Source organism: Microchirus variegatus (genome assembly GCF_963457635.1).
Source record: "Microchirus variegatus genome assembly, chromosome: 9".
Classification (NCBI taxonomy): Eukaryota; Metazoa; Chordata; class Actinopteri; order Pleuronectiformes; family Soleidae; genus Microchirus; species Microchirus variegatus.
The window spans coordinates 6,843,648-6,870,398 of record NC_139810.1 but is presented as its reverse complement, the minus strand read 5'-3'; the positions used below and the strand labels follow the sequence as shown (position 1 = coordinate 6,870,398).

Here is a 26,751-nt window from a genome sequence, read left to right as displayed (position 1 = left end):
CTGAGCCTCCGCTTTGATCAATCCCCACCGTGAGAGACACATGACAGGCAGCAGCTCACTCCTCGTCGGAGCTTATCGGGACAAAGCACATGTGTTTTTTACAGCACGGAGACGACGCTCAAACTATTGTTTTAACTGTCGCCCGCTGCTGGTGTCCTTCTATCTTCCTTTGTCACTCTGGATTTCAAAGGAGAGAAGAAATTGTTACTCACCAAGGATGGACATGGGTAATGCATGGGGAAACATTTTTTTTAAATGGAACTGTTGCCCCTGTGTGGATGTGCTTGCTGGTGCGCAAATGGGTTTACGTCTTGTTTACAACTCGGTCGTGGTAAAAGCAGGATAATTAAACTTACTCTACCTGAAAACCAGAAAGTAGCACTGGCTCTGTAAAAAAACATAAATAAATTTAAAAAAAGGGTAATGATAGGCACTCTGTGGCTTTTTGCGAAAATTGCTGCACTCATACAGCTCAATGGATCCCAAAGAATGTCAGCGAGAGTGGAAATAAAGATGTTTTGCAGCAACATTTTTACAAAGTCGCTTTTTTTTTTACCCTTAATTCCGCAGTTCTCAGGCGAGGTCCCAGAGAATCGAGTGGGTGTCGTGGTGGCTAACCTGACGGTGGTGGACGCCGATCAACCGCACTCGCCGAACTGGAACGCAATCTACAGAATCATCAGCGGAGACCCGTCTGGACACTTCAACATCCGCACTGACCCTGTCACCAATGACGGCATGGTCACCGTGGTTAAGGTAAGACGCCGTTCTCTTAAAGTTTTAGTGTTTAGGAGGGGTTTTAAAACAACACAAATGTCTATTTTGCTGTGTCCATGTATGACTATGAGGTATATTGGCGCACATTATGTTAAATTTGATCCTTGGACTGAGGACTCTATCACATTTAAAGGTCCAGCTTCTAGCATTTAGGAGGATTTATTGGTAAAGATTGAATATGCTACTTCAAGGAAGCTTGTATGATTGCATAATCACTTTAAAATTAAAATGATTTTGATTCACTCCACGTGAGGGTTGTAACCCTAACCCTTGTGTTAAATTTAAGGCAAGGGCTGCCATCATGTTTCTACAGCAGCCCAAAAAGGAAAAACCGGCCAGTGTGCTTTGAATTTTGAAGTGGAAGAATATTATGCTAACGTCCTTTCTGGTATGCAACCATTGTATATAGTGACATCCGTGGGAAAGGGATGGAGTTTCATCATTAGACGTCACTAATTCTGAGGGCCAGGTCATACATTCCACATCAGTGCAGAGGTCTGCAAGTGTCTGTGTGACATTAGGGTTAGGGTTAGGGTAACCCATAGTTTTGTCTTCCCCTAATTCCCACGTTCGTTCACAGGGACCCTACATGACACATACTGTACCTCTAGTGTTATTTACTGTGGATCGTACATGCTGACTGCCGAACACTTTCCAAGTCCAATAGAGCGCCGGTCGCTGACGTCACACAACCAAGGCAACGCCCACTGGCAGGATACCACGCTGTTCGCCTCTAAAACGGACAGATACAAAACGGGGAGAACTTACCGGAATTAAACCAACCGGTTCTGTTGAAATGTGCTCACGTCGAGCAGAAGAAGACTGCGCGATGGGAACCAGAAACCAGATTTCATGGTTAACTCTCTGTTGATGACAGTGACAACAGCGCTATCTTTAGAAAGTGCATTCATTTGTTTCCCCCTCCAGGCCTCTTGTAAACTTTCAGTGACTCTCTAGAGTAAGATAAAGGGAAGTTAATCAGGAAGTTGAAGATGTCAGGATACTGTGGGTCTGGAATAATGTCCTCCTCAGGCTGTTTCCATACCCCTAAAAAAGCACGCAAGGAACATTATATGGATCAGATACATTCGGTCTGTCAAGTTTTGCGATGTTTTGGTTGATCTCCGTGGATTTAAAGTGCACCGTGAACGCTGGCAGGTTAAATCTGCTCATTTTGTGCCACATTTTAGGCTGCGAATATGGCGGTTCATAGGGCCGAGTCATGTGATGTCTGGAGCTGGTGTTAAATTGACGCTACTTTATTGGAATATGACATAGAGCACTCTTGCATAGAAAGCTCGATTGACCTGGACTCTCTTTCAGGTTTGAGCGGCATTGTGGGCACATAAAAAAAAAGCGAATCGCCTCTCTGCAGATGCAGAACGTGGTAATTATGACTGGGCCCTTTCGCGATGTACCTTTAAAACATGCTCATCCCGTCGCTTTATGGAGCTCACTATAGAAGAATGCTCAATTTAAATGTTTTTTCTGTCGAATGTCCGATTGCCTCTGGGTTTAAAGCCTATAAGCATAAGACAACAGAGTTAAATGGGGACAGACGGCAGTTTTTGCCTTTCATGTGCCCCTTTATGTCCAAATGAGGGATTGTAGCCCCGCTGCACCCTTCAGAAACAGCTCATACACTCACACACAGTCTTAAACACAATGGCTGTAGCAAATTACATATTGATTTCTCAATTACAAAGGCAGCGGGTTTTATACACTCATAATGTGCTCGCCGCTGTGGTAAATGACAGCAACAACAAAGCTATGTCTTGTAACAACCTTCTGTGTTCGTGTTTAACCTCTCAGACTGAGCTTGTTCAGAGGGTTTTTTTTAAACCATTCAGAGCAATATACAGAAAATGGACAACAGAAATGAACACAATGTGATGTTCATCTTGTTTGCTGCGTGTAATACACGTGCTGTTGAAATGGCCTTTAAGGTTTGTGTTTTCTGTGCTCACCCATGAATTGTTCTCAGGGAATGTGGTTATCATGTTGCATATGGGGCTTTGCAGAAATAACTTGTTTATTTTTTTGACCCCCGATGACCCAGGTGCATTATCCTTGTATCCGTGTGTCTGACTCCTGCAAAACCGCATCTCGCATCCCACAATAACGCTTAAAAGAACACCAATAACATCTCCTTGTAATTCCCACAGTACCCAGAGCACCAAGCATTGGCATTTTGCTTCTCTTCATTATCTCTACATGACTGCCTTTTATAATCCGTTCCTCTGACACCCTTATGTAGAAGTCAGCAGGCAGCCGGGTAGCCGTAAGCTTTCACAGAGACCCATGGGAGGTTATCAGGAAATCATGAAATAAGAGACAGGACACCTCCTGGGAAGAAATATGAAATAGACTGTCTCAACATGTAAACAGAGTGGCTTAAGCTTGCTCCAGGGAACGAGAGCCAGAATGGTTCACATCTGACAAAATACGATAGGTAAAATCATGAAGCCGTACAAAAAAAGGTTGCCTTGGTCTTATTTTTTTTTTAACAAGATATCCGCTACGACTCGCGCAGACACATTGACACCTGGGTTTGCCGCAGTTTCCCAGAAGGGACCTGGGCTCCTCTGTAAACAAGGGCTGAGGTCTTCACCAGAACATGTCACACGTTTACGCCGCTCTCTGGGGAATTTAAGCGATGTAGTCTCATTCCGCGACATGTTAATAAAAAGCCCGGGTTGGCAAACAAGCACGGAGAGAAACACACAAACAGACTCGCTTGAGTCATTAGGATATGGAAATCACAGCGTACGATAAACACCGGCGATGACAGGGGGAAGTGAAGGGAGGCGACAGAAAGACAAGATTTCCATGGATGGAGGGATGCAGACTGCAGAGAGACGAGTTTGCAGAGAAGTTGGGGGCGGGGAGGTTGGAGTAAGTATGGAGTATGGCGGAACAAATTAGGTAAAGGGAAAGAGACAAATGAATGCAGTGAGGAGATGCAAAATGTGATGGCTCATGGGCAATAGATGGAAACCATGTTATTGACCTCTCACTCCCCTGGCTTCCCTCGAGGTATACATGCATGTGTGTTTCACTTAGCCTACAGCTATACTCTAGACCTCCCTGTGCTCTGAATACCGCTGGCAGTAGATCAAAGAGCCCAGAGCGTGGTTAGCTTGTAAATGGGCTCCCCAGTGCATCATGGGGTCATACGCGAATCCGCGCTCATTTGATTTCATTCAAACCTATGTGCATAAACATTGACGGGCAAAATATCAACAGCCACACAGAGATACGGCATCCTTGTGCATGGATAACACACTATTTACGTGATGTCAGAAGAATTGGACAAAATTTAATTTCTTTGACTCAAACTAAGGGCGCTTTCACACCTTTAATAATAATAATAATAATAATAATAATAATAATAATAATAATGCATTATATTTAAGGCGCCTTTCAAGACACTCAAGTATCTCATCTCATACCCATAATGCATTAAACTAGACCATTTGGTTTAGTTGCTTTCACACCAGAGGAACCTTACCAAAGTAGGGCAGATAAAGCGGTTGATTTGGTGCGCACCAAAGTACCAAGATTACATTCGCACCTAAGCAAACCAAACAAACCAAGGGACCAAACACGTTTGGGGTGCACCAAATGCTGTTGGTGTGAAAGTACCCTAACACACAGAGACAACATGATTGAATTAAATTACTATTGCCTGTACATTCAGTTGGTCCAGAATTGGACCAGAGTTGGACCAGAGTTGGACCCAAGCAGGGTTGGGTGCTCTGTGGACCCCAAAACAGCAGCGGAAGAAATAAAACAACAGTGAAAAAAAACTGGCAAAATGTAGGATGGTACATTTGTTGGACTGATGAGGATACAGAATTAGTCAGTTTAAAGAATTGAATGTTTTGAAATTCATGCATAGTGACCTGGAATGGCGCTTGACTTTCTAAACAACTAGCTGCTATCTAAAACCAGAATCTGCCTAATATTAACAATATACAGCTAGTGTAGCGGGGTAAGACACACTTAACTCAATCAACCGAATCCCCCGTTATTGCTTGTCTTCTTGGGCAAAGACAGCAGTCCCATTAAATGGCCTATTCAAGCTCGACTTAACTGTGCATGAGGCAATGCAACATAGAGATGTGCTCACTGTCATTAACATCACAATCAAACACGAGAGACGCGAGCCTCGCCGCGCTATAAGCGTCATCTTGCTTGTGCAGAAATGGGACAGCGGTACCTACAAGCAAGTGTAATTGTTGCCTTTTTCCATTTCCTTGCTTCTGCGTCGTTGTCATCTGAACTCTACTGCGTAGTCTTCATTAGGAGAGCACGGAACTGTCAGGCTGGTTTAGGCTCATCTGGCAGAGGAGACATATAGTGTAAGTGCACTCATTCAAAGAGGCAGAGCCATCTAGTGCCACACATTCTGTGTGCGTGCATGTGTTTGCACGTATGCGTTTGCACATGACACGATATCTGTTTGTTCTTCATGTCCTTATCGTCAACGCGGCTCAACACATTATTCCTTAGCCACGCGGGGGAGAAAAATATGTTGACAGGGGTTTTAACACTGAAATTAACATCATATTTCTAGATCACTTGTGCTTCATTACTTACCAGTCCAATCCAACTTTATTTATAAAGCACACAAAGTGCTGTGTATCAGAGATAAACAAAACTAAAATAAATATAGAGAAATATAAGACCTAATAAAAGAAAACAAATAAACAAGTCATACAATGAAAAACAAAAAAAAATGTCTCATACTGGGTTCAAAGCCGAGGAGTAGATATGTTTTAAAAGTGGACAGTGAAGGGTTGGTATAAAAACTAAAGTAAGAAAGTGAATATTTCAATTGTCAAGTATAACAATTGGATGGATTTGCTATTGCCTGTACATTCAGTTGGACCAGAATTGGACCAGAGTTGGACCAGAGTTAGACCAGAGTTAGACCAGAGTTGGACCAGAGTTAGACCAGAGTTGGACCAGAGTTGGACCAGAGTTGGACCAGAGTTGGACCAGAGTTAGACCAGAGTTGGACCAGAGTTAGACCAGAGTTGGACCAGAGTTGGACCAGAGTTAGACCAGAGTTGGACCAGAGTTAGACCAGAGTTGGACCAGAGTTGGACCAGAGTTGGACCCAAGCTGGGTTGGGTGCACTCTGGATGTGCCAAGGCTTAAACCCCAAAACAGTAGAAGAAGAAATAAAACCTCATACTGTGAAAAAAAATTCATACTGTGTTGAAAGCCAAGGAGTAGATGTGTCAAAAGTGGACAGTGAAGGCTTGGGATAAAAACGTAGTAAGAAAGTGAATTTTTCAATTGTCAAGTAAAACAATTGTATGGATTTAGATGCAGATGCTATCCTTCATGCAGAATGTTGTTGTTTACAAATCATCTGAGGACTCAAGATGCTTTTAGCATTTGAACTTCTTTAGTTTTACCTGTACCATTAACGTGTCCTTACTTCTTCCTCCAGCCTGTGGACTTTGAGATGAACCGCGCCTTCATGCTGACAGTGGTCGTCTCCAACCAGGCCCATCTAGCCACCGGCATCCAGTCTTCGCTCCAGTCCACGGCGGGCGTCACCATATCGGTCCAGGACGTCAACGAGCCCCCGTATTTCCCCACGAATCCAAAACACATCCGCTTCGAGGAGGGCGTTCCTGCCGGCACCAGCCTGACGACCTTCTCGGCCTCAGATCCTGACCGACTACAGATGCAGCAGATAATCAGGTACGGTGTGAAAGTCCTAATGGGGTAACTGGGGGCAGATAAGTCTTGCTCAGTGCATTGTAAGTACAAACTTGGCAGGAATCCCCCCATGTGCAGCAGAATTGCTCTAAAAACACCTCTTGGATAGGTTCCATGTCAGTAGTTAGAAGTCAAAGTTCAACAAGGGAACTATATTTTGGCATTACTCATTCCTCAAAGTCCTACTGTGTGAAATATTATGAGCCAGCAGAGAACTCTTGTCTAAAGAGGGTAGGAAGGTTAATAGGGAGCAATAGCCTCTGGGTAATTAGTAGTGTGTCTATGGTGTATAGTAGTTTGCATGAACACGTGCATGCAGGTACACACATACAGTACATAGAGGGAGGACGAAGAGAACAGCTGGCTCAAGATCAAATGGCTGACACAGCATAATGTCCACCTGCAGTGTTCTTACTCTCTTACTAAGCCTCTCAGGATTTGAAATGTAAACCAACCTTTAAATGACGAGCAGACCTTTCCATAGTCCTGCTGTCACTGTGGCACTACAGGGGCGTACACTTGTCACCGCGTTTCATGCAAATGAATACAACGGAGACGGCGGAGGGGCTGTCTCTGGGCGGTGTGTTTTTGACTGCCAGCATGGGAGAAATTGTCAGCATTATTTGGTTTATATGGCATATGTGTCAGTCAGTCACGGTAGCTGTTTTAAATAAACAAATGCTCGCATCTTGGGGTGCAAGGAAATATGGATGCACTACAGTTTTGGAATATTTCATGGCGTGACACTGTATTGATGCCCCGAAGCACCGCATCAATATGGAAATGCTATTGGCAGCATTTTGTAGATGTATATAAATGGGTATTTTCACTAGGAGAGACTACTTCACAATAAATTGCAATATATCGGCTTGCTGATAGGACAGTATATCAGAGTACTGCAATATATCATACTGTTTTATACATAATTCAAATTCCACTTATGTAACAATGTGGTCATTACATCTCTTTAAACTGCTACTGTTTTAACATTATTTAGATTAACGTTTTTTCCAATGGTTACAATATAAGTGAAGCTTCCTCGCCAAAGTGCCTGCTTAGCATTTTCATTAAGGATTCCATGAAGCAAATTCACCATTTCTTCTCTTCACACATTATATAAGTTAATAAAAAATAGTGGCTGAGAACATTAGATGTAGTGTAAAGAGTTGTGAGGGTAAAACTGAAAATGTGTTGGTGTTTAAAACCACATATACTGTACATAGCACAAAAGAAATAGAATGTACTTGAATTACAGAACGTACCAAGGACCGGCTTACTACAGCACGGCGTTTGAGTTGATAACGTGCCTTTTCAATGTGACATTAAAACAACCTTCCTCCAAACACCTCACACTTCAGCAGCCCCTTCCTTCTAATTTTCTCGGGGGAAAACGGTCTAAACAAATTTCTCAGCTAATTTCACAGCAAATTAGAGTAAATTGGGTGTAAGTTATAATTTAGATAGACGACAAAGTCACCATAGCCTCGGCCCCATCCCCCCTTTCTTTCTCTCTCTCTCATCTCATCTCTCCCTGTTGAGTTCACTTTGACCTCTTTGGTTTCCTTCTTTGTTTTGCCATGAACTGTAATTCTTGGCATTAAGTTAGGCCTACCGTCGCTCTCCTCAGCGCAAACCAAATATCCTTCCTCCGCTCTCACCATCAGGCTAAGGAGGACTTTAGAGAGATGGCAAACCACCACCTCAGTCATTTGGATCCATCTGGGTAGGATCACCATCAATCCCGCCTGCTTTACCAGCTCTATAAAAGGTGTCTTCTCACCGCTGTTCTGCAAGAATACTAATCACAGTCTCTTGAATCTCCCGTACTCAAAAGAACCAGTAGGAAATCAGGGGGTTTATTCAGGGAATCTTTCTTTCCAATCTTGTTGTACAAATGTGCAATCGTGCAATTGTATCATCCTATCTTCATACTTTTACACACACACACATATATATATAATCAGTCCAAAGGCCAATTCCAATTCCTATCTTAACTCTCAATCTTAACCCTCAAGCTCAACCCTTAATCTTAACTGGTCCTCAAAACCAAGTGTTGAGGGTTATTTTGTCACTTAGAAATGGGACACCCCTTAAATGCAGATACGTCTACAGACTGTGGGGGGCAGAATAACGCGAAAGCTGCGTCCAGTCTGTCAGCTCCAAAAAAGAAGAAGAAGAACACATTTACGTCACGATTATTTATTACGATCCGTTTGTCAGTTATTTATAAGATGATACTCATACAAATACCACAACCACAGACATATTCAGCTGACAGTTACCACAAACCACGACTTATTGAAAAGTAAACGATAGCAAACGATCGCTTGTCCGCACCGGCCGGCTATAGACAAAAGATCGTAAAATAAAAATAAATGTTACGGAACAATGACATCAGTAATCCATAATATGGGCCTAAACTAAGATAATACAATGGTTTTCATAATTGTTATATCTCTATTAACAAAGAAAATACTTAATTTGTAGCGTACTCGTTTCGCTGCTTTCGGCGCCATCTTTGTCATGTGAAAACATGCAATGCATTCTGGGTAGCCCTGGCTCCCAAGGGTGGTCCCGGAAAATCTCAATATTGAGGGCGATACAGCCCTTAAACTTGCCCCTCAACTTAATTTTTCTGAGAATTGGGACAGCACTTGCACTAGAGCAGGGGTCACCAACGTGGTGCCCGCGGGCACCTGGTAGCCCGGGGGCAGCCAATACGGTGCCCGCGGGCTCACTTCACTTCACCTCACTTGCATGTATCCAAATGATCTGTCAGTAAAATATCTTTGATATTGTTTATAAAAACTGGTAATCGTTAGGAGTAAGCACTGGAAGGAATGTGTATGCAGTTGAATGCATAATATTAATCATTTAAATGGTAAACAAACAAAAAAATATTATATGGTAGCCCTCCATATTATTTTTTACCCTTAAGGTAGCTCTCTGACTCAAAAAGGTTGGTGACCCCTGCACTAGAGGGAGCGCACATTTTTGAGATTGAGGGTTAAGCAAGGAATTGGAATTCACCCCAATACTCCTTTCACAGATCTTTGCATGTGCTAGACTTTTAGGTTTGACATTACTGCATGTCTCATACATGATTTATTATCCTTGTCTTCTGCATGTGACAAAGAGCTGTATGTCTTTATAAAACGGTTCGCAGAGAAACATAAAAAAGAGACACAGAGAAGACTTAAGAGGGAGCTGTAAAAGTCGAAAGTAAGGCGAGGAAAGACTGTGCAGGGAGGCAGATGGGAACCCGTGTATGGAGAGCCGACTCTGGGTCAAGGTTTGAACCTGACAGGTGCTCATCAAAGCAGAGACAGTCGAACAGCGTCCTCTCGGAGTGCGGTAGGAGGGAATGTGGACAGGAATAAGGGCCAGGGGGAGAAGAGGGAGCGAGGCATCATGCATCACCTGTCAGACACCCGACCAGTGAGGTCGAAATATGGGACTGGAGACACTGGCATAAATGATTACCCAAACCGGCTTGGCTAAGCCTGAGACATGCATTTTTCATCCTCAGGGTCGGGGGGGTTTAAAAAATAAATGTCATCCTGCTCCCTGCTGCTTGCTAAGATCACTAACCTGCCAGGCCTAATCATACATTCAGCTGTACTCACACACCATCCAACACCCAAATGAGAGCAGCCTTCAAGAAGATGAGCTCTCGGTATAAGCACAGAAAATGCGACACAGAAAGAGATAAGGTATATATATATATATATATATATATATTATTTAAACCAAACTAACACTACAGTAAACAAAAAACTACCCTTCCAACTAGAGAAAATATTGGCACAACACTTCATTAAAAAGTTAGCGATAGAGGACTGCCAATTGCCACCGGTAATGTTGATTACAGTTGGGACTCGTAAACAAAAACACTGGGTACTTTTGCAGGAACATTCTAATGACCAAATAAGCTGCGTCATCTACAGGGTGCAGAGGAAACTGTATAACTATGCCATACATAGAGAGTTTCAGTACGTGAACCAAACCATCTGTCGATTTGAAGCTTCAAAGACGAGAGTTTAAACGAAATAATATCGAGGTGACGTGAAGTCAGAGCGCTGGAAATGAGCTCAGCCGCGTCGTCTGTTCGTTCCTTTTGTTTCGTATCAAGTTTATTACATTTGCGCTGAGGGCTGTTTAGGAGACTTCATTAAAGTCGGGTTTGAACAGAGCATTCCGCTCTGTGAGCAAACCTTTGTGACACTGCTTTTGTACGACGTCGCTCGTGTTGTTGTGCTTAATGCACAAGGAGAAAGGAAGGTTTCCAGTGGTAATTTACAGACTATAACTGAGGAAAAATACTTGATATTGTAGTGTGTTGGGAGGGTGAGTGGGCGGAGCTTCCATGCATGCCTTCAGTTAGCATAAATGTGTTCTAGTTAACTAGGTGCAGTGTGTTTATGCAGGCATGTGCAGTGATTTCTGCTGTTGTGTTGTGTTTATGTGTTTGCACTGCAAGTACTCATGCAGAGCATTGTGCAGAGTTTGTCGACTTCCTCAATGCCGAGTGTCACTATAAAAGGCACTTCCTGGCAAGCTCGCCACAGTATTTCTTCCGTTTTCAGTTCTGAACCGGGTTTTCTTCTTCCTTGTGCTTTTTTCTTCTTGTTCAGTGCTCGTTCCGGGAAATACTGCCCCCGAACGAGCAGCCATCAGCGACCAAGGGTGAATTCCAATTCCTTGCTTAACCCTCAATCTTAACCCTCAATCTCAAAAATGTGCGCTCCCTCTAGTGCAAGTGCTGTCCCGATTCTCAGAAAAATTAAGTTGAGGGGCAAGTTTAAGTTTGGGAGCAAGGGCTACCAAGAATGCATTGCGTGTTTTGCCATAGCAAAGATGGCGCCGAAAGCTGCGAAACAAATTAAATATTTTTCTTTGTTAATAGAGATATAAAAATTATGAAAACCATTGTATTATCTTAGTTTAGGCCCATATTATGGATTACTGACTTCATTGTTGCGTAACATTTATTTTTATTTTACGATCTTTTGTCAATAGCCGGCCGGTGCGGACAATCGATCATTTGCTTTCGTTTACTTTTCAATAAGCCGTGGTGTGTGGTAACTGTCAGCTGAATATGTCCGTGGTTGTGGTATTTGTATGAGTATCATCTTATAACTAACTGACAACCTAATAACTTGACCGACAAACGGATCGTAATAAATAATCGTGACGTAAATGTGTTCTTCTTCTTCTTTTTTGGAGTTGACAGACTGGACGCAGCTTTCACGTTATTCTGCCCCCCGCAGTCTGAAGACATATCTGCATTTAAGGGGTGTCCCATTTCTAAGTGACAAAATAACCCTCAACACTTGGTTTTGAGGGCCAGTTATGATTAAGTGTTGAGCTTGAGGGTTAAGATTGAGGGTTAGGATACAAATTGGAATTGGCCCCAAGTCTCCCATACTATCCTGGTGTGAATGCACCCAGAGTCACCGTCTTATGTGGAGCACTTCTCTAAGCCCCGATTTATACTTCCCCACTCGACACTTTTCATATTTTCTTCCTGACAAAACATACCGATTCGCACATTTTCAATCTATATGCTGCAACGAAAAGGTTTCACTTGTTTCCGTGGCAACCAACCATGCACCGTTATCCACCTCCATCCAGCTCTTGTGTCATCCTGATTAGTTTATCCTTTGTTTGTTGTTTGCATCTACATCCACGCATAATCAATATATTTCACTAAGTTGATGATATAATTGTGGGCAAAGAGGTTTTGATTTTACTTTCACCGAGAGGAGTCGCAAGAAATCGGAGGTGGTCAGTGCAGTGGTTGAATTGCCTTATCAGCTGACCATCATGACTGTGAGGCAGCCAGTCCAGATTCTTAGCTTCACACTACAATTTCTGTACAATTTATTCGAACAAAACACATTATGTTGTGTCAGTTTCTTTTATAGGCGCTGGTCAGGCGGGTTCTTTCATTTTGGACAGAGCCATTCTCGCGGCTTCACTCCACTCAAGCTTGACTCCTGACAATTTAACACGTGTCACAAAAGGTCAGACTATTATTTCAAGCCGTTTTCTTGGGATTTGGGTAAACTGACCCTTTTATTTCCCTCTGATGTCCACTAAAAAGACAGAGAGACAGTCTTTTTCTTTTAGTGGAGACTTTGAGAGTCCATTTGGCCGACTGAGAAGCAGTTGGACACTGAATATCTGTCAGTATCAAGTCGGTCTTAATGAGGATATTAAAACCGGATCATACAGCCACGCTCCTACATCCAAAAATGCCGCCTCCTCCCAGCTCCTCTCTCCTTTCTCACCCTTTCATCGCGCCCTCCTACTGTGATGGACTGGACTGGAGTCCTCATGGTGATTTCACAGTCCGCCAGTTATTGGCTGTAGGTTTTTTTTTGGCGAGTTTGTGTGAACCCAGCTAGAGTGTGGGAATGTCATCTCTGTGATCCCTTTCCCTGCACTGTGCTATGCCTGGGATCATGCCCACTGCCTGCTGGGAAAATCCCACCTCCTTCACTGCAGGAGAGAGATTATACTCTCTGTCAACCCCCCTCCGCCTCAATCGCCACCAACCCCTCTGGGCTTCTATTCTCCGGCATGTAAGTAGAAATGTGCATCCGGTATTTAATCAAACACAAATAAACAAGTGGGCTGTATACTGTCAGTAAGTACACAACGATTCAATAAATATAAAAGCAGGGTTAAGGGCAAATCCATTTCAATTTGGATGGATTTAAAAGCTTGGAGTGTATGCCATATAATAACATGGCCTTATTGCCCAAACTGACATTCAGTAAATGAATTTGGATTGTTGGAGAACCCACGTTGTGTAAGGCCAAGGAGTCACATGTCCGCGGATGATGTTTCACATTCGAAAGCGGGGAAACGCAGCCAGCAGAGGTGGCAGTTTATGAACTCCGTGTCACAGAGGGAATGAGATGACACAGACGGTGGGATAAGAAAACGCATGAATACAAAAGCACAAGCGAGATTAGGCGAGATTAGGCGAGGCGGCGGCAGCGGCGGGGGTGAGCGAGATCAGATAAAAAATTGAAAGTGCGGAACGAGACGAACGAGACAAAATGCCAGGGAAACGAGAACGGTTAGATCCGAGTGAGATTGAGATTCAATCCTGGAGATGATCCCCCTTTTCCTTCCCTGTCCTTTATCCCGGGGGAGTGTCGCCACCTGCTCCCACATCCACTTCCCTGTCTGATGATCGTTCTAAGATGCTATCATCCTGTCTACAGCAGATACACTGATGTCTTATAGACCCACAGAAATATTTGCAAACATGCATGGACTAACACATCCATGTGTGTAACTGTAATGCTGTTTTCTGCATTATGCTATGTGCACACACACACACACACACACACACACGCTCGCACACAGGCAATGCTTAACTAGGGAGGTAATTGACTTCAGTGCCTGGTACACAGGAGTGAAAAATGAGGTGAAATTGACTGTAGGCTGCAGGCTCTGGAGGAGAAGTCAATGAAGAATTAAACTGTGTGAAGGTCAGGCTGTTGTGATTTTGCGAGGGTGTGTATGTGCAGGCAATCTGAGTATGCACAGACGCAGGAGAAAATTTATAAGTGCTTGTAAACACGAAAAAAAGCCACGGCTCTAACTTCTCCATCGATCCGTCCTTGTGTCTTTAGGTATGCAAAGCTGAACGACCCGGCTGACTGGTTGTCCATCAACAGAACCAACGGTCAGATAGTAACCACCGCAATGCTCGACCGGGAGTCCATATACGTCAAAAACAATATTTATGAAGCCACGTTCCTGGCAACTGATAATGGTAAGAGGTTTTTTTCTTCTTCTTTTTTCTTTTACAGATACAGTGTGTACAATCTATGGCATTTATTGGTGGAGCTTGCGTGTTACAACAGAGCCTTCATTGATCATCAAAAGATGGTCCAAAATGGTTAAGAAAACTTACACACTTGACATTTAAATTGATTCCTGTTTCATATAATGCTGTTATTAAACTGTTATTATCTTCACATGTTCAAACATTCCTACATATAGCCTCAAAAACATGATGATGAAAATGATTTAAACATTCATTACTTTAAAAATATAAATGATATATTGTGTTTTTTGTGGATTATATCGCATATCATTACATTTTGTCATTTCACAGTCGTGATTCTCAAAAATATTCAGATAGAGCCTCTTGTGAATCACTTTGAAAGTTGCTTTAATTAACTTCAGCAATTTCTGTATATTGTGTATGGTGTGGGTGCATCTCATATTCAGGGATTATGACCGAAGGTTTCCACGGTAGCGCCCAAAAACTTTAATATTACAAAGACGCTCACCATAGATTCTAAAAGAATGCATGAGAATGATTGTTAGGAGTGTGTTAAATTAATAAATTAAATTGAAAAATATGATCTTTAACTTGAGCTTCTTGAGAGTGATTTATAAAAACTCATGCAGTGCCTGTAGGGAGTATGTATTCCTATAGTGGGAGCGGAAGAAGACTTTTCAGTTATGGTAATGCATGATAAGGAACGTAGGCTAACAACATATTACATAACATAATACAAACACTGTGCAACCTCATTAGGCACAACGCAAATGTTTTCATTTTCAATTAGCATTAGCGTAGCTAGATGTTGTGACTCTAGTCAGCTCACTATCAAAGTGCATCAGGCAAATGGATCATTTCCTGAATTTCAAAAATTCGTTAAAATTATTCCTTAAGAGGTTTGCAAATATTTTTAACGGATCCTTGTTCGGGGCGATGTAGACTATTATGATGGTAAATTTCAAGTCATTCTGAGATACTTTTTGTTTTTGAGAAGAAAGTCAGCTCACTGTCAAAGTGCATCAGGGCAAATGGATGATTTCCTGAATTTCAAAAATTCATTAAAATTATTTCTTAAGAGATTTGCAAATATTTTTAGCGGATCCATGTTCAGGGTGATGCTGACTGTTATGAAGATAAATTTCAAGTCATTCTGAGATACTTTTTGTTTTTTTGAAGAAAGTCAGCTCACTGTCAAAGTGCATCAGGGCAAATGGATCATTTCTTGAATTTCAAAAAATCATTAAAATTATTCCTTACGAGGCTTGCAAATATTTTCAACGGATCCTTGTTCAGGGCGATGCCGACTATTATGATGGTAAATTTCAAGTCATTCCGAGATACTTTTTGTTTTTTTGAAGAAAGTCAGCTCACTGTCAAAGTGCATCAGGGCAAATTGATCATTTCCTGAATTTCCAAAATTCATTAACCCATATCCAAAGTCTTACGGCAAACTTACGGTCAGCGAGATATGCCTGTCACAGGCAGACAGACAGACACTTGCTTTTTAGATAGATGAAGACATTTGCATGACTTTAGCAGGTTATGAGACCAAGGAAACAACATTATCTCCTCTCATCTCCAGCTAACGCCTGTCCCTTTCTTCCCCTTTCCTGAATTCTATTATTTGTTCTGCTTCAGAAAAAAAAATCAAGCTTAACTGAGCACAAACTCAATCACAGCAAACAAATAAGTTCCTGTTTTCCCAAGTGGAAGTGAAAATGTTTTCTCAAGTAAAGAACAAGAATACTTGAACCCTCCCCCACAACTGCTTTATCAGTGACATGCAGCAGAACACTAGTGTGTTTACCGTTAGTAAGTTGAGCTGGCCTTTAGACATTAGTTTATTTATAGGTGTGCGAGCATGTATGAATTAACCTATTTCTAACACATTTGTGTTTCTGTACATTCATTTACGTCGACTGATGTCAGACAACGCGATGCGTGATCTGCTGCGATGATTGGAGGTTGTTTAGACTCAATAAACATCTCATTTACACCCTTGTTGTTTAGCTCCAATGTAGTTTTCACAGTCATTTCAATGTGTTGCCTTCTTCCTTAAAGCAGCTTTCGCACCTGTGTTTTTCTCTTAGCCTGTATAGGTTTGATGGATTGCAGAAAGTCTCAAAGACGAGGCACAAGCAGCTCAAGTTGTGCAGATTTAATAACAACAGTGTCATAGAGTAGAAAAAGGAGTTGACATTATATACACAACCCTACTTTTATGTTGCTCTACCAACACGTGCCGGATCTTCGTGACACCTATAGCGGTTGTTTATGTGTTTGTGAGCGCTCTTTGGAGAACATATGGTTGGTGTTGGAGCACGTCTTTTCCCACCACGCTTCACATCTTTGAGCCAGCGTTTAAAAAATGGGAGTTAATACAAATCCTTTTGAGGAACTTACACAAACATAATTATTTATTTAGCCGGTTAAAACCCACATAATTCTCCTATCAGCTGTGGCAAGCTGCTTCCACATGTCCCCCATACATGGCCGGGATTAACATGGTATGAGCGGAAGTGGAGTGAAGCCGCAATGTGCATGTGTGCGTGCTTGTGTGTGTGTGCACGTGCAGTCCAACGTATTATTCATGTTGTGACAACATAAATTATGTGTAGCCAGTACTTAGAGTCTGAGGAGTCATGTCAGTCACTGGACTTTAATGTAAGACATGTTTTAACGCACATACTGTTAGTTTATACCAATGTAGCCACAGGAACAACATTGTGCAGACAAGGCGGGCGTTTTCCATAACGTTTTTTGCAATTACATACAGAACCTCCGACTTCCCGTCGTTTCGCCGTATCATTATAAAGGGTTATTATCACAAGAAGCCAGGTGTAGCAGCTAATCTGTCATTTGCAAGCCCAGTTATCTTGTAGAGCTAAGTCAGGGCTGGAGACTGTGGCATAGATTCATGCAATATTATTAGCAACACGCTATTAGTCATTCAATTCAATCCGTAGCGCTCGCGTTACCGTGTTTTAATCTTTGTAATACACAAAAAATACAATACCATATGTGTCCCGGGCAAACCCTGCACAATATGCTCTTTTTTTAGTCTGTGTATATTTCAACCACGTACTACTGGAACTTGTCCATTGTGCAGCATATAATAACTAACACATGAGGGGTTTGTGGGGATGTACTGACAAATGTTAGATGAGGTAAAGATATGCCGTTATAGCAAAGCCATTTTAAGACGATGACTTCAAAAGAATCTCTTAAATGTATCATTTTAAGGAAGAGAGATAGTTATAATAAGGGTATAATAAATGCCAGGAAAAGAACCTAAACTGTGTCATTCTCTCTCTCTCTCTGTCTCTCTTCGTGTGGCAAATGTCTTGCTCTGTTGCCATGTTTAATTGGCAGATCTGTCAGCTTTGCATAAATCTTTGTAAATTACATCGCCCTTATCTCATCCCAGAGATGGGCCCTTGGGGCGTTTGATTCCAATGGTTCAGCCAGTGGGGCATGGCGGGGGAAATGAGTCGTAATTGGAGGCAGCTAAGTGTCATCACCCCTTGACACACACTCCATAAACAGCTCTGAGCTTTATACTACTAAGTACGCTTTTTTTTTTTTTCAGATTTCACATTTCTGTCACACCACTGTGCCACAAAAACACAATTGTGCATTCTTCTCTCCACACTGCTAGCTTACTCACGGGTTGTTTGAAGGAACATTGTGTAAGATTGAAGTGAAATTATTTCCATTTGGCTGAAATGGAATATAAAATAATCATATCTATGTTTTTTTGTTGTGTTCAATCACCTCAAAGCATGACTTGTTGTTTCTATTAGCACAGAATGAACCCATTAGGGGTCGACCAGTGATCAACCTGCTTAATTATTGGAGTATTTTGCTGATCATCAGTATTGGTGAATTACAAAGTTCACTACATTGGCTTTGCTAGAATGTGCGTCAAACAATGGATAATTTAACCCTTGGTAAATTGCCGTGGGAATAATTCACAACATGATTAATTAGCGATAAAAAAATACACAAAATAGACAATTTTTGTTGATAAAAATGAGCCAAGCCAACTTTAAATTGTGATGTATTTCCACATTTCACAATTGTGAATTTTAGAAAATGAAAGCAAAATCATGATTTAAAAAAAGGCTAGAAAACACTCTATATTGCACATTCTTATAGCCTCTCTATATATTTTTAGCCTAATAGCATAGTTGCTGAAGTCAACTTCACATTTTCAGAAAACAAGAAAAAACTAATTTTTCAGCAACCACATTGGTAAAGTAAGGCAGATGACTGAGGCAATTATGCTATTAGGCTAACAATATACACAGCAATGGATAAAAGCAGCCTAAATGCTCTGTGTTCTAAGGATTAATAAAACTTTAGTAATAAACATTAATTGTGTTTGTATAGCACTTAACAATGTTAAAAAATGTGTAAATGCAAATTGCTTAAAGGATAACTAAAGACATTCTTCTGAGACTAACTCCGCCGGGTGCCGTATTTTCCATCCATCACCAGTGTTTATTAAATGGGGAGAATGAGCCTCGCGCTAATTAGACAAGAGCGTGACAAGAGCGAGTACCAGCGAAAACAAGAGAGGACTCGGGAAGCCGGTGGCAAAGAATACGAATGCAGTAGCTGGTCAAACACTATCTAAAGATAAAATATACTCGACATAATTGGACACTAGTCTGCACCGAGGGGGAAATCCACAACTGCTTTCACACCGTTTCACTCACACGCTTAACAATGTAATAACTGAGGTCTGTGAAGGTCGTGTGTTATGATGGAAACAACCGAGTAACTCGCTCTTAAAGAGTGATTCATTATCTGTGAGAAAGAGAGTAATATGCTGCGAATCCAAGCTCCACATTGACGTTATCCTCTGAACACACAACAACAACAGCAACGGCGAGAAAAGCCCAGTTCTCCTCTCAACAAATAAATAGTTCATATTGCAGACACAAGAGCCTTTAGCTACTGAATCATATATGATGGCTCTCGTGCAATGGCATAAATACACTCAGACAAGGATTTGTTTGATTGTATTACAGTCATCGTTACTGTTCCTCGCAGCCCTCTCTTGGTGATTGGATGCGTCTGGATTGACTGAGCTGGTTTGGGTTTGGGTCTGTGAGGCTAAAGGAAGAGCAGGAAAGCACAAGTGCCACAAGTATTCTTTGTCAACAACTTGAATTCTCCTCCGGCGCTACAGCAAAATCACCTCTCACACTCTAAATAAACAGTTTTCTTATATTCCTTCCTATCCCCTTACCCTCTCTCTAGTGTCCCTTTCATTTCTTACATGTCGTGATCTTTTCTCTCTCCCTACTCCCAGGCTTCCCTGCAGCCAGCGGCACGGGCACGTTGCAGATCTATCTGATAGATATTAACGACAACCCTCCGGCGCTCTTACCCAAGGAGTCGCAGATCTGCGAGCGGGTGAACAGAAACATCAACGGTGTCAACATCACCGCTGCCGACGCCGACACCGACCCCAACGCCGGACCTTTCGTCTTCGAGCTCCCCAACTTCCCCGCCACCATCCGACGCAACTGGACGATCTCCCGGATCAGTGGTGAGGAGAGAAAATTAACGTCTTCGATGATGTTTTGTGCAAAACAAAAACGTAGCTCAAACCTCGAATAATAACGTCCTACCTTGTCTCTTTCCTCTCGACGTAGGCAACTATGCCCGTCTGGGCTTGCGGTATCAGATATATTTGGAGCCGGGGGTGTACGAGGTCCCTGTGATCGTGTCAGATTCGGGGAACCCTCCGTTGGCCAACAAGTCGGTCATCAAAGTGAAGGTGTGTCCCTGCGATGAAAACGGAGACTGCACTACGCTCGGTGCAGTTGCGGCCGCGGGCCTGGGAACTGGAGCCATCATCTCCATCCTGATCTGTATCATCATACTGCTTTGTAAGTACCGGGTTCCTCGAGTCACGTTCATCCACGGACACTTTACTACTCTTATACACTCTTAGAAATAAAAGTGCTAAGTAGAACCATATGAGGTTCTTCGGCTTGTCCTCATAGGAGAACCCTTTTTGGCTCCAGGTAGAACCTTTTTATAAATAAATAATTCCACCCTACAAAAGGGTTCCACCACCCTTTAAAACCCTTTATCAAGAAAAGGGGTTTTAAAGGGTTCTCTGGATCAAAACGGTTCTTACTGGAACCATTAGTGTTACCAAGAACCCTTTGCTTCTGAAAAACCCTTTCCTGAAGCAAATGGTTCCAGGTAGAACCTCAGCCCTGGTAGAAGGACCCTTTTGGAACCCTCATTTCCACGAGTGTACCCTGTTACCACAAATCAAAAAAATAGGATTTTGACCAGTGGGGATGTGTTTATGTGGTATTTACTCACGAATGGAATGACTCGGTGGGGTTAACACTTATGGCATTTGTCCACTGTATAGTTCTAGCCTGACTAGTGGTGTCGTGTGGTCTACAGGAGTGGGTATACCGTCAGCATGGGTTGCCAAACCAGCAGCACAATAACCTACAAAAAGAGTATACACGTTTAATTTGACTATATTAAGTGTTTTTAATGAAAATGAGAGTCATCTCTACTCTTTATTTGCAAAAACAATTGTATATAAATGTGTTGATATGTATGAATGTCTGTTTTTAAGTGGTCATACCGAAATCCTGGCCTTTTTGTAGTGGGTATCCGCCGTATATACCTGCGTATCACGTAGACTTACACCACTGGGCTCGACTCTAATCCATAGCTACATAGCGACTCTACTCCTGGTACTTTTTTAGTACCTGCTCTGGAGAGGTTCCAAGCAAGCTGAGCCGATACTAAATCGTGACGTAGACGGACTGCCGGCCACCAATTAGTCATAGAGTGTCGTCGCCGGATGAGTCAGGAGCGCAAAGTCCGACACAAGAATTAAACTGATCAATGCTGAACTGTAGATTAAAAAGTAGTGCTGGGCACGGAAAATGACGCGTGTGATGTCATGTTTACGTGCCGCGGCACCGGAGTCTAGGCACCGTTTACCAGTTAGCTGCGTTAAGTCCTTTAGCGCCGTTAGCGTGCCTACAGTCGAACTGGAGAGGTCACCAGCATACCTGTGTACTGCGTATGTGTGCTTCTGTTTATAAAGTTTAGTGTTACTTTAGCGACTCGTTTTAACAATCAGGGGTCACGTAAACATGGCGTCACATGCGTCTTTTTCCGGACACAATTAAAAAGACTTAAAAATCCCCAAAACATCTCCAACATTTAGCATTTTCTAAAATGCTAAACGACTTACTTTTCCCCTCCGACTTACTTTGCTCCAGTGTGTTGTTGTTTTCTTCGTCACATGTCACACACGGATGATGCAGCAGTGGAAAAAAACAACAACTGCTTTGGCAATGTGTGTTTATCCGCTTATTTTTAGCAGGTTCACCTAGGTTCAAATCATTTGTATATCTGCTAATTTTAGTGCAAAAGAGGCATTTCATATAACACACACACACACACTCACACTTATATGTGAATTTCCTCTCTAGCAAACCAAGTACCATTTAGGGCTGCAGCCATTAAACACTGGCTATGCTGTAATACAACACCACGAACAATAGTATAATGGATGAATGTCTCGACTGCTCGGCTCTTCTCCGCCATCTTTCAACAAGGTGTTTTTGTCTTCTTTTTCCTCGTAGAATAAATCTCAGCCGCTGATTCATGCCGCTGGCTCATTTGGTGGCTGTGAGCTGCATTGTTCGTGCAAACACGCCGACAAGTGCCGCAGACGAATACAGCTGCAGCTGTGACATGCAGAAGCAGAAATAGTTCATATTTTTTGCTAAGGTTTACTTTACTGATGACTAAAATCAGAATATGAGAAGCGGTGACTCAGTGTCGGGAGTTATAAGTCTGTTATAATGACATGGTGTTACTGCCACCTATTCACAGCCACTAAAAATAAATATAGCAGTGTTTCTGCTCAGAATTTAAGGCAAAAATGTTTGGTTAAAATAATAGATCTTAACAGAATAGTGTGTAAAAAGCCTCTTAAACTGTATGTACTATAGGCAAAGGCCATTCTCTAAGGCCTTGATGGAGAATGGCCATAATCTTGCAATACCATGTTTCTACAGCAGCCCAAATGGACAGAGACTGTAGTTTACAACTTTACTTAGTACAACATAAATGAAGAAGAACAACATCCTTTCTGCTATACAAAGTCCACCATAGTCCTCCATTTCTTACAAATACAAAATATACACTGCTTGCGCCTCACATCCGCCCACTTCTGCACGGCTGGTTTTCCCGCTGTACTTCTTGCACGGAAAAACGCTGTGTGTGTGTGTGTGTGTTGTAAACACAACAAACGGAGCAGTATTTCAGTATGCAACCATTCGGTCACCAGTGTATTTTGGGGGTCTCTTGTAGGCACCACAAATTCTTAAACGCTGGACCTCATTACCTCCGCCAAGGAGGTTATGTTTTCGCCGGAGTTTGTCTGTCTGTCTGTTAGTTAGTTAGCAACACAACTCGAAAAGTAACCGACAGATTTGGATGACATTTTCAGGAAATGTCTGCAATGGGACCAGGAACAAGTGATTTTGGGCGTGATCTGTAGACGCTATCACTGGTTACAACACTCGCTAGGTGTATTTGGTAGGCACTGTGCTTACAACTTATTCACAGCACTTTTATTTTACCTCTTTCTAGTTTAACTCTACTTCAGTCAAGAAAACCCGTCATAATTAAACCATATATTGCAACAAATGGAAATACACGGAGCCTTGGCACAGATTTCTCTGCTCTTTGGATGCTCCCTGCTCCCTCAAGCGCAACCCTTATCTTAACTGGCCCTCAAAACCAAGTGTTGAGGGTTATTTTGTCACTTAGAAATGGGACACCCCTTAATGTCTTCAGACTGTAGGGGGCAGAATAACGCGAAAGCTGCGTCCAGTCTGTCAACTCCAAAAAAGAAGAAGAAGAACACATTTACGTCACGATTATTTATTACGATCCGTTTGTCAGTCAAGTTATTAGGTTGTCAGTTAGTTATAAGATGATACTCATACAAATACCACAACCACAGACATATTCAGCTGACAGTTCCCACACACCACGGCTTATTGAAAAGTAAACCATAGCAAACGATCGCTTGTCCGGCTATTGACAAAAGATCGTAAAATAAAAAATAAATGTTACGTAACAATGACGTAAGTAATCCATAATATGGGCCTAAACTAAGATAATACAATGGTTTTCATCATTTTTATATCTCTATTAACAAAGAAAATACTTAATTTGGAGCATACTTGTTTTGCTGCTTTTTTAAAACACGCAATGCATTCTGGGTAGCCCTTGCTCCCAAGGGTGGTCTCGGAAAATCTCAATATTGAGGGCGATACAGCCCTTAAACTTGCCCCTCAACTTAATTTTTCTGAGAATCGGGACAGCACTTGCACTAGAGGGAGCATTTTTGAGGTTGAGGGTTAAGCAAGGAATTGGAATTCAGCCCAAATGTTTGAGCCTGTTAGACTCTGATCTAGAAGCGGCAGCAGTGTGGTGCAGCACTGGTGTAGCAAGAAACGAGGGAGGGAGGAGCGTTACTTATGTGTTATATATTATTAATGACACTCCTTGGTGTGAGAGTGGCTGTGATCAGAGCGTGTGACTGATAGATTTCTGTCAGTTGATTGTAACTGTGGCGTGAGACTAACTAACACAAGGCTTCATATTTGTCACACTGTCAAATGTGTTGGTTTTTCCCAGGTGTTTCAGTTGCTCTAAGAAAACTAAAAACACACGCAACGTGGAACTGATAAACGGAGCCCTTTAACAGCCAGGTCACAATATTTCTACCACTTTCTACCCTCTCTTCAGTTACGGGGGGAATTATTTGCTTGAAAATAACACGTTTAGCAGCTGCTTAAAGTTATTGCAAACTAACACACCAGTGCAAAAGGAGAGTGGTTTGGGGATATTATGTGGAGACATTAATTTAAAATGTTTAATGTATTCATATATACACATATACTTACTTATTTATGATTTATTAATACAGCTTAGGTGAATTGATTTACGACAACATTATTCTTGGATATTTCTTTCTATCTCTTGTGCTTAATGTTGCTTTTAAATAGTCTTAAAAAGTCCTGTTATAGATTGTTGTGATTGCAAAGTTTTTCACATTAGAACAAAACATTTATAACATGTATTATACTTATTGGGGGTGTTAAATAAAATCACCATCTTGTTAAATTCACATTTTAGTTTACCGATATGAGAGTGTTCATGGCTCAAGGTAAATGTCTCATTTGATGTAGTTTTTACACATTTTTCTACTTTAAAGGTGCCATATGTAAGAATGTGGTCAAAAGCGGTTACTACATTCAAATTCAAAATACCGAAGGTTTCGTTTTTTGACGTAACTGGCAACCCATGGTTGCTCGGCAGCTGAGACTCTACTGACTGCAATGATTGGTAGACGGCGGTAGGTGGCGCTGCATGCCAAAACACGATTTCAAAACATAAACATGATTTGCAGTCTGCAAAATATTTGTTTTAATGCAAATATTTTGGCTGTACTGTTGTTGTTGGTGAGTTCAGTTTGTTATATGAACATTATTCCTGAGTCTCTGTGACATATTAGGAGGATTTTACGGCCAGTTGCTTAAGATTTATTACATAATGCACCTTTAAGGCAAAACTTGCACTTGTTCTGTGTTCTTATTGAGTTCTGATGCATCCTGTTATGCTGTGTGTGTGTGTGTGTGTGTGTGTGTGTGTGTGTGTGTGTGTGTGTGTGTGTGTGTGTCGCAGGTATGGTGCTATTGTTCGTGGTGTGGATCAAGCGCAGAGAGAAGGAGAGGCAGACCAAGCAGCTGCTCATCGACCCCGAGGACGACGTCAGGGACAACATCCTCAAATACGACGAGGAGGGCGGAGGAGAGGAGGACCAGGTGACGTCTCGAGAGATGCCCGTGCGCGCGTACAACGATTGCACACTCGCTATGTTGACCCGCTCACATCGCATGTGTGTGTGTGTGTCTTTGCAGGACTACGACCTCAGCCAGTTGCAGCAGCCCGACTCCTTGGAGCACATCATCAGCAAACCGCCTGGCGTTCGCCGGGTGGATGAGCGTCCCATAATCCCCGAGTCCCAGTATCCAATTAGACCTGTCGTTCCCCATCCTGGAGACATCGGGGACTTTATCCATGAGGTGATATTACACACACACACACACACAAACACACACACAAAAGTGTTCCTACCTCCACATTATATCACGCCTCTCGCTTCTCTTCGATCCAACGTGATTACTAATTTGGTGGATGCTTTGTTTGATATGGAAGGTGATGGAAACAATGTTTTGTTGTCCCTTTGCTCTCACTGTGCCACACACACACACACTCAAACGCACACCTGTCACACGTACAACTACAGTGTTGGCACAGTGATGCTAGAAAATGCTGATTGACAGACTCGTGACAACACATTCACACTCGAGGGGTGTCAGCAGCTGTTCAGCTTTGATCCATCCAGCCTTGACTTTCCTCTTTTCCCTTCTCTTTCTCTCCACCCCCCCCCCCCCCCCCATCTCACCCTCCTCCCTCACTCACACATGTACTCACCTGATAGCGCTGCAGCAGCCAACACAAACACAGCTAACACATGGTGTTCCTGCCTGCCACACACTACACCCTTGGGGGGGCCCAGTCTCTCTCTCTCTTTCCCCCGTTTTCCAGTTGAAGTGGATTAAGCCAAATTCCCCCTCTGGTTTCCCCAACATTTTTCGGGTCAACGGCATTCATTCGTCATCGCGGGGGGGGTAGACAACGCGACTCGCTGTACCACTTTACATCTCGTCGGTGAAACAGTCATAAAATATTGATGAAGGTTTGATCACACATTATTAACGCGAGCTGGCGAATGTTGCTCTTTATTTATGAATCCGCGTACGCGAACCACGGCAATTTATGCGCCTCCTGACGATTTAATGCAGAAATATTTGCACATGTAACGGAGGGATTTGTTCATTGGACGCCTGTGTATGTTTGCTGAATACTAAAATAGACAAAACTGAAGCACAGCGACAAAAATAACGCGCTATTCTTTTTCATTAAACATGAGCAAAAAACATTTTACATAATGTATTTCTATGCACAGAGTATATTTTCTTTTTTAGAGTGCACATATGCTTTTTCGGCGGGTTATAACACAGACAGAGCTGATAAATGTCAGTGCCAGAAAACAACTTGCTCCGAGTACATTTGTTGAAGTACTCGACTTAAAATAGCACCGCACCACTTTAGCGCCGGCGCGCGTCGAACACTGTCGACCTCGTGAAAATGTCAACTTGTGAAAGATGATGCATTGTTTTAGGTTTTTTCAAAAATACCCACACACACAAGTATGTGTGAAACGCATGCATACTGTGGCTGGAGAGTGCAGAGCTCTGCTAAAACCCTTAAATTCA

The 26,751-nt window shown here is 42.3% G+C and overlaps 1 protein-coding gene across 1 annotated transcript in view; it reads left to right on the top strand.

Moving 5' to 3' along the window:
* Window positions 1-26,751, top strand: part of LOC310931514 (cadherin-4-like) — a gene marked incomplete at both ends in the record, with an annotated part of 340,574 nt that overhangs the window by 277,908 nt on the left and 35,915 nt on the right. The window contains 7 exons of the mRNA XM_083894688.1: window positions 571-756; window positions 6,242-6,498; window positions 14,169-14,311; window positions 19,650-19,889; window positions 19,996-20,232; window positions 25,094-25,233; window positions 25,330-25,494. Coding sequence (XP_083750814.1) covers window positions 571-756; window positions 6,242-6,498; window positions 14,169-14,311; window positions 19,650-19,889; window positions 19,996-20,232; window positions 25,094-25,233; window positions 25,330-25,494 — 1,368 coding nt within the window. The remainder of the gene's footprint in view (window positions 1-570; window positions 757-6,241; window positions 6,499-14,168; window positions 14,312-19,649; window positions 19,890-19,995; window positions 20,233-25,093; window positions 25,234-25,329; window positions 25,495-26,751) is intronic.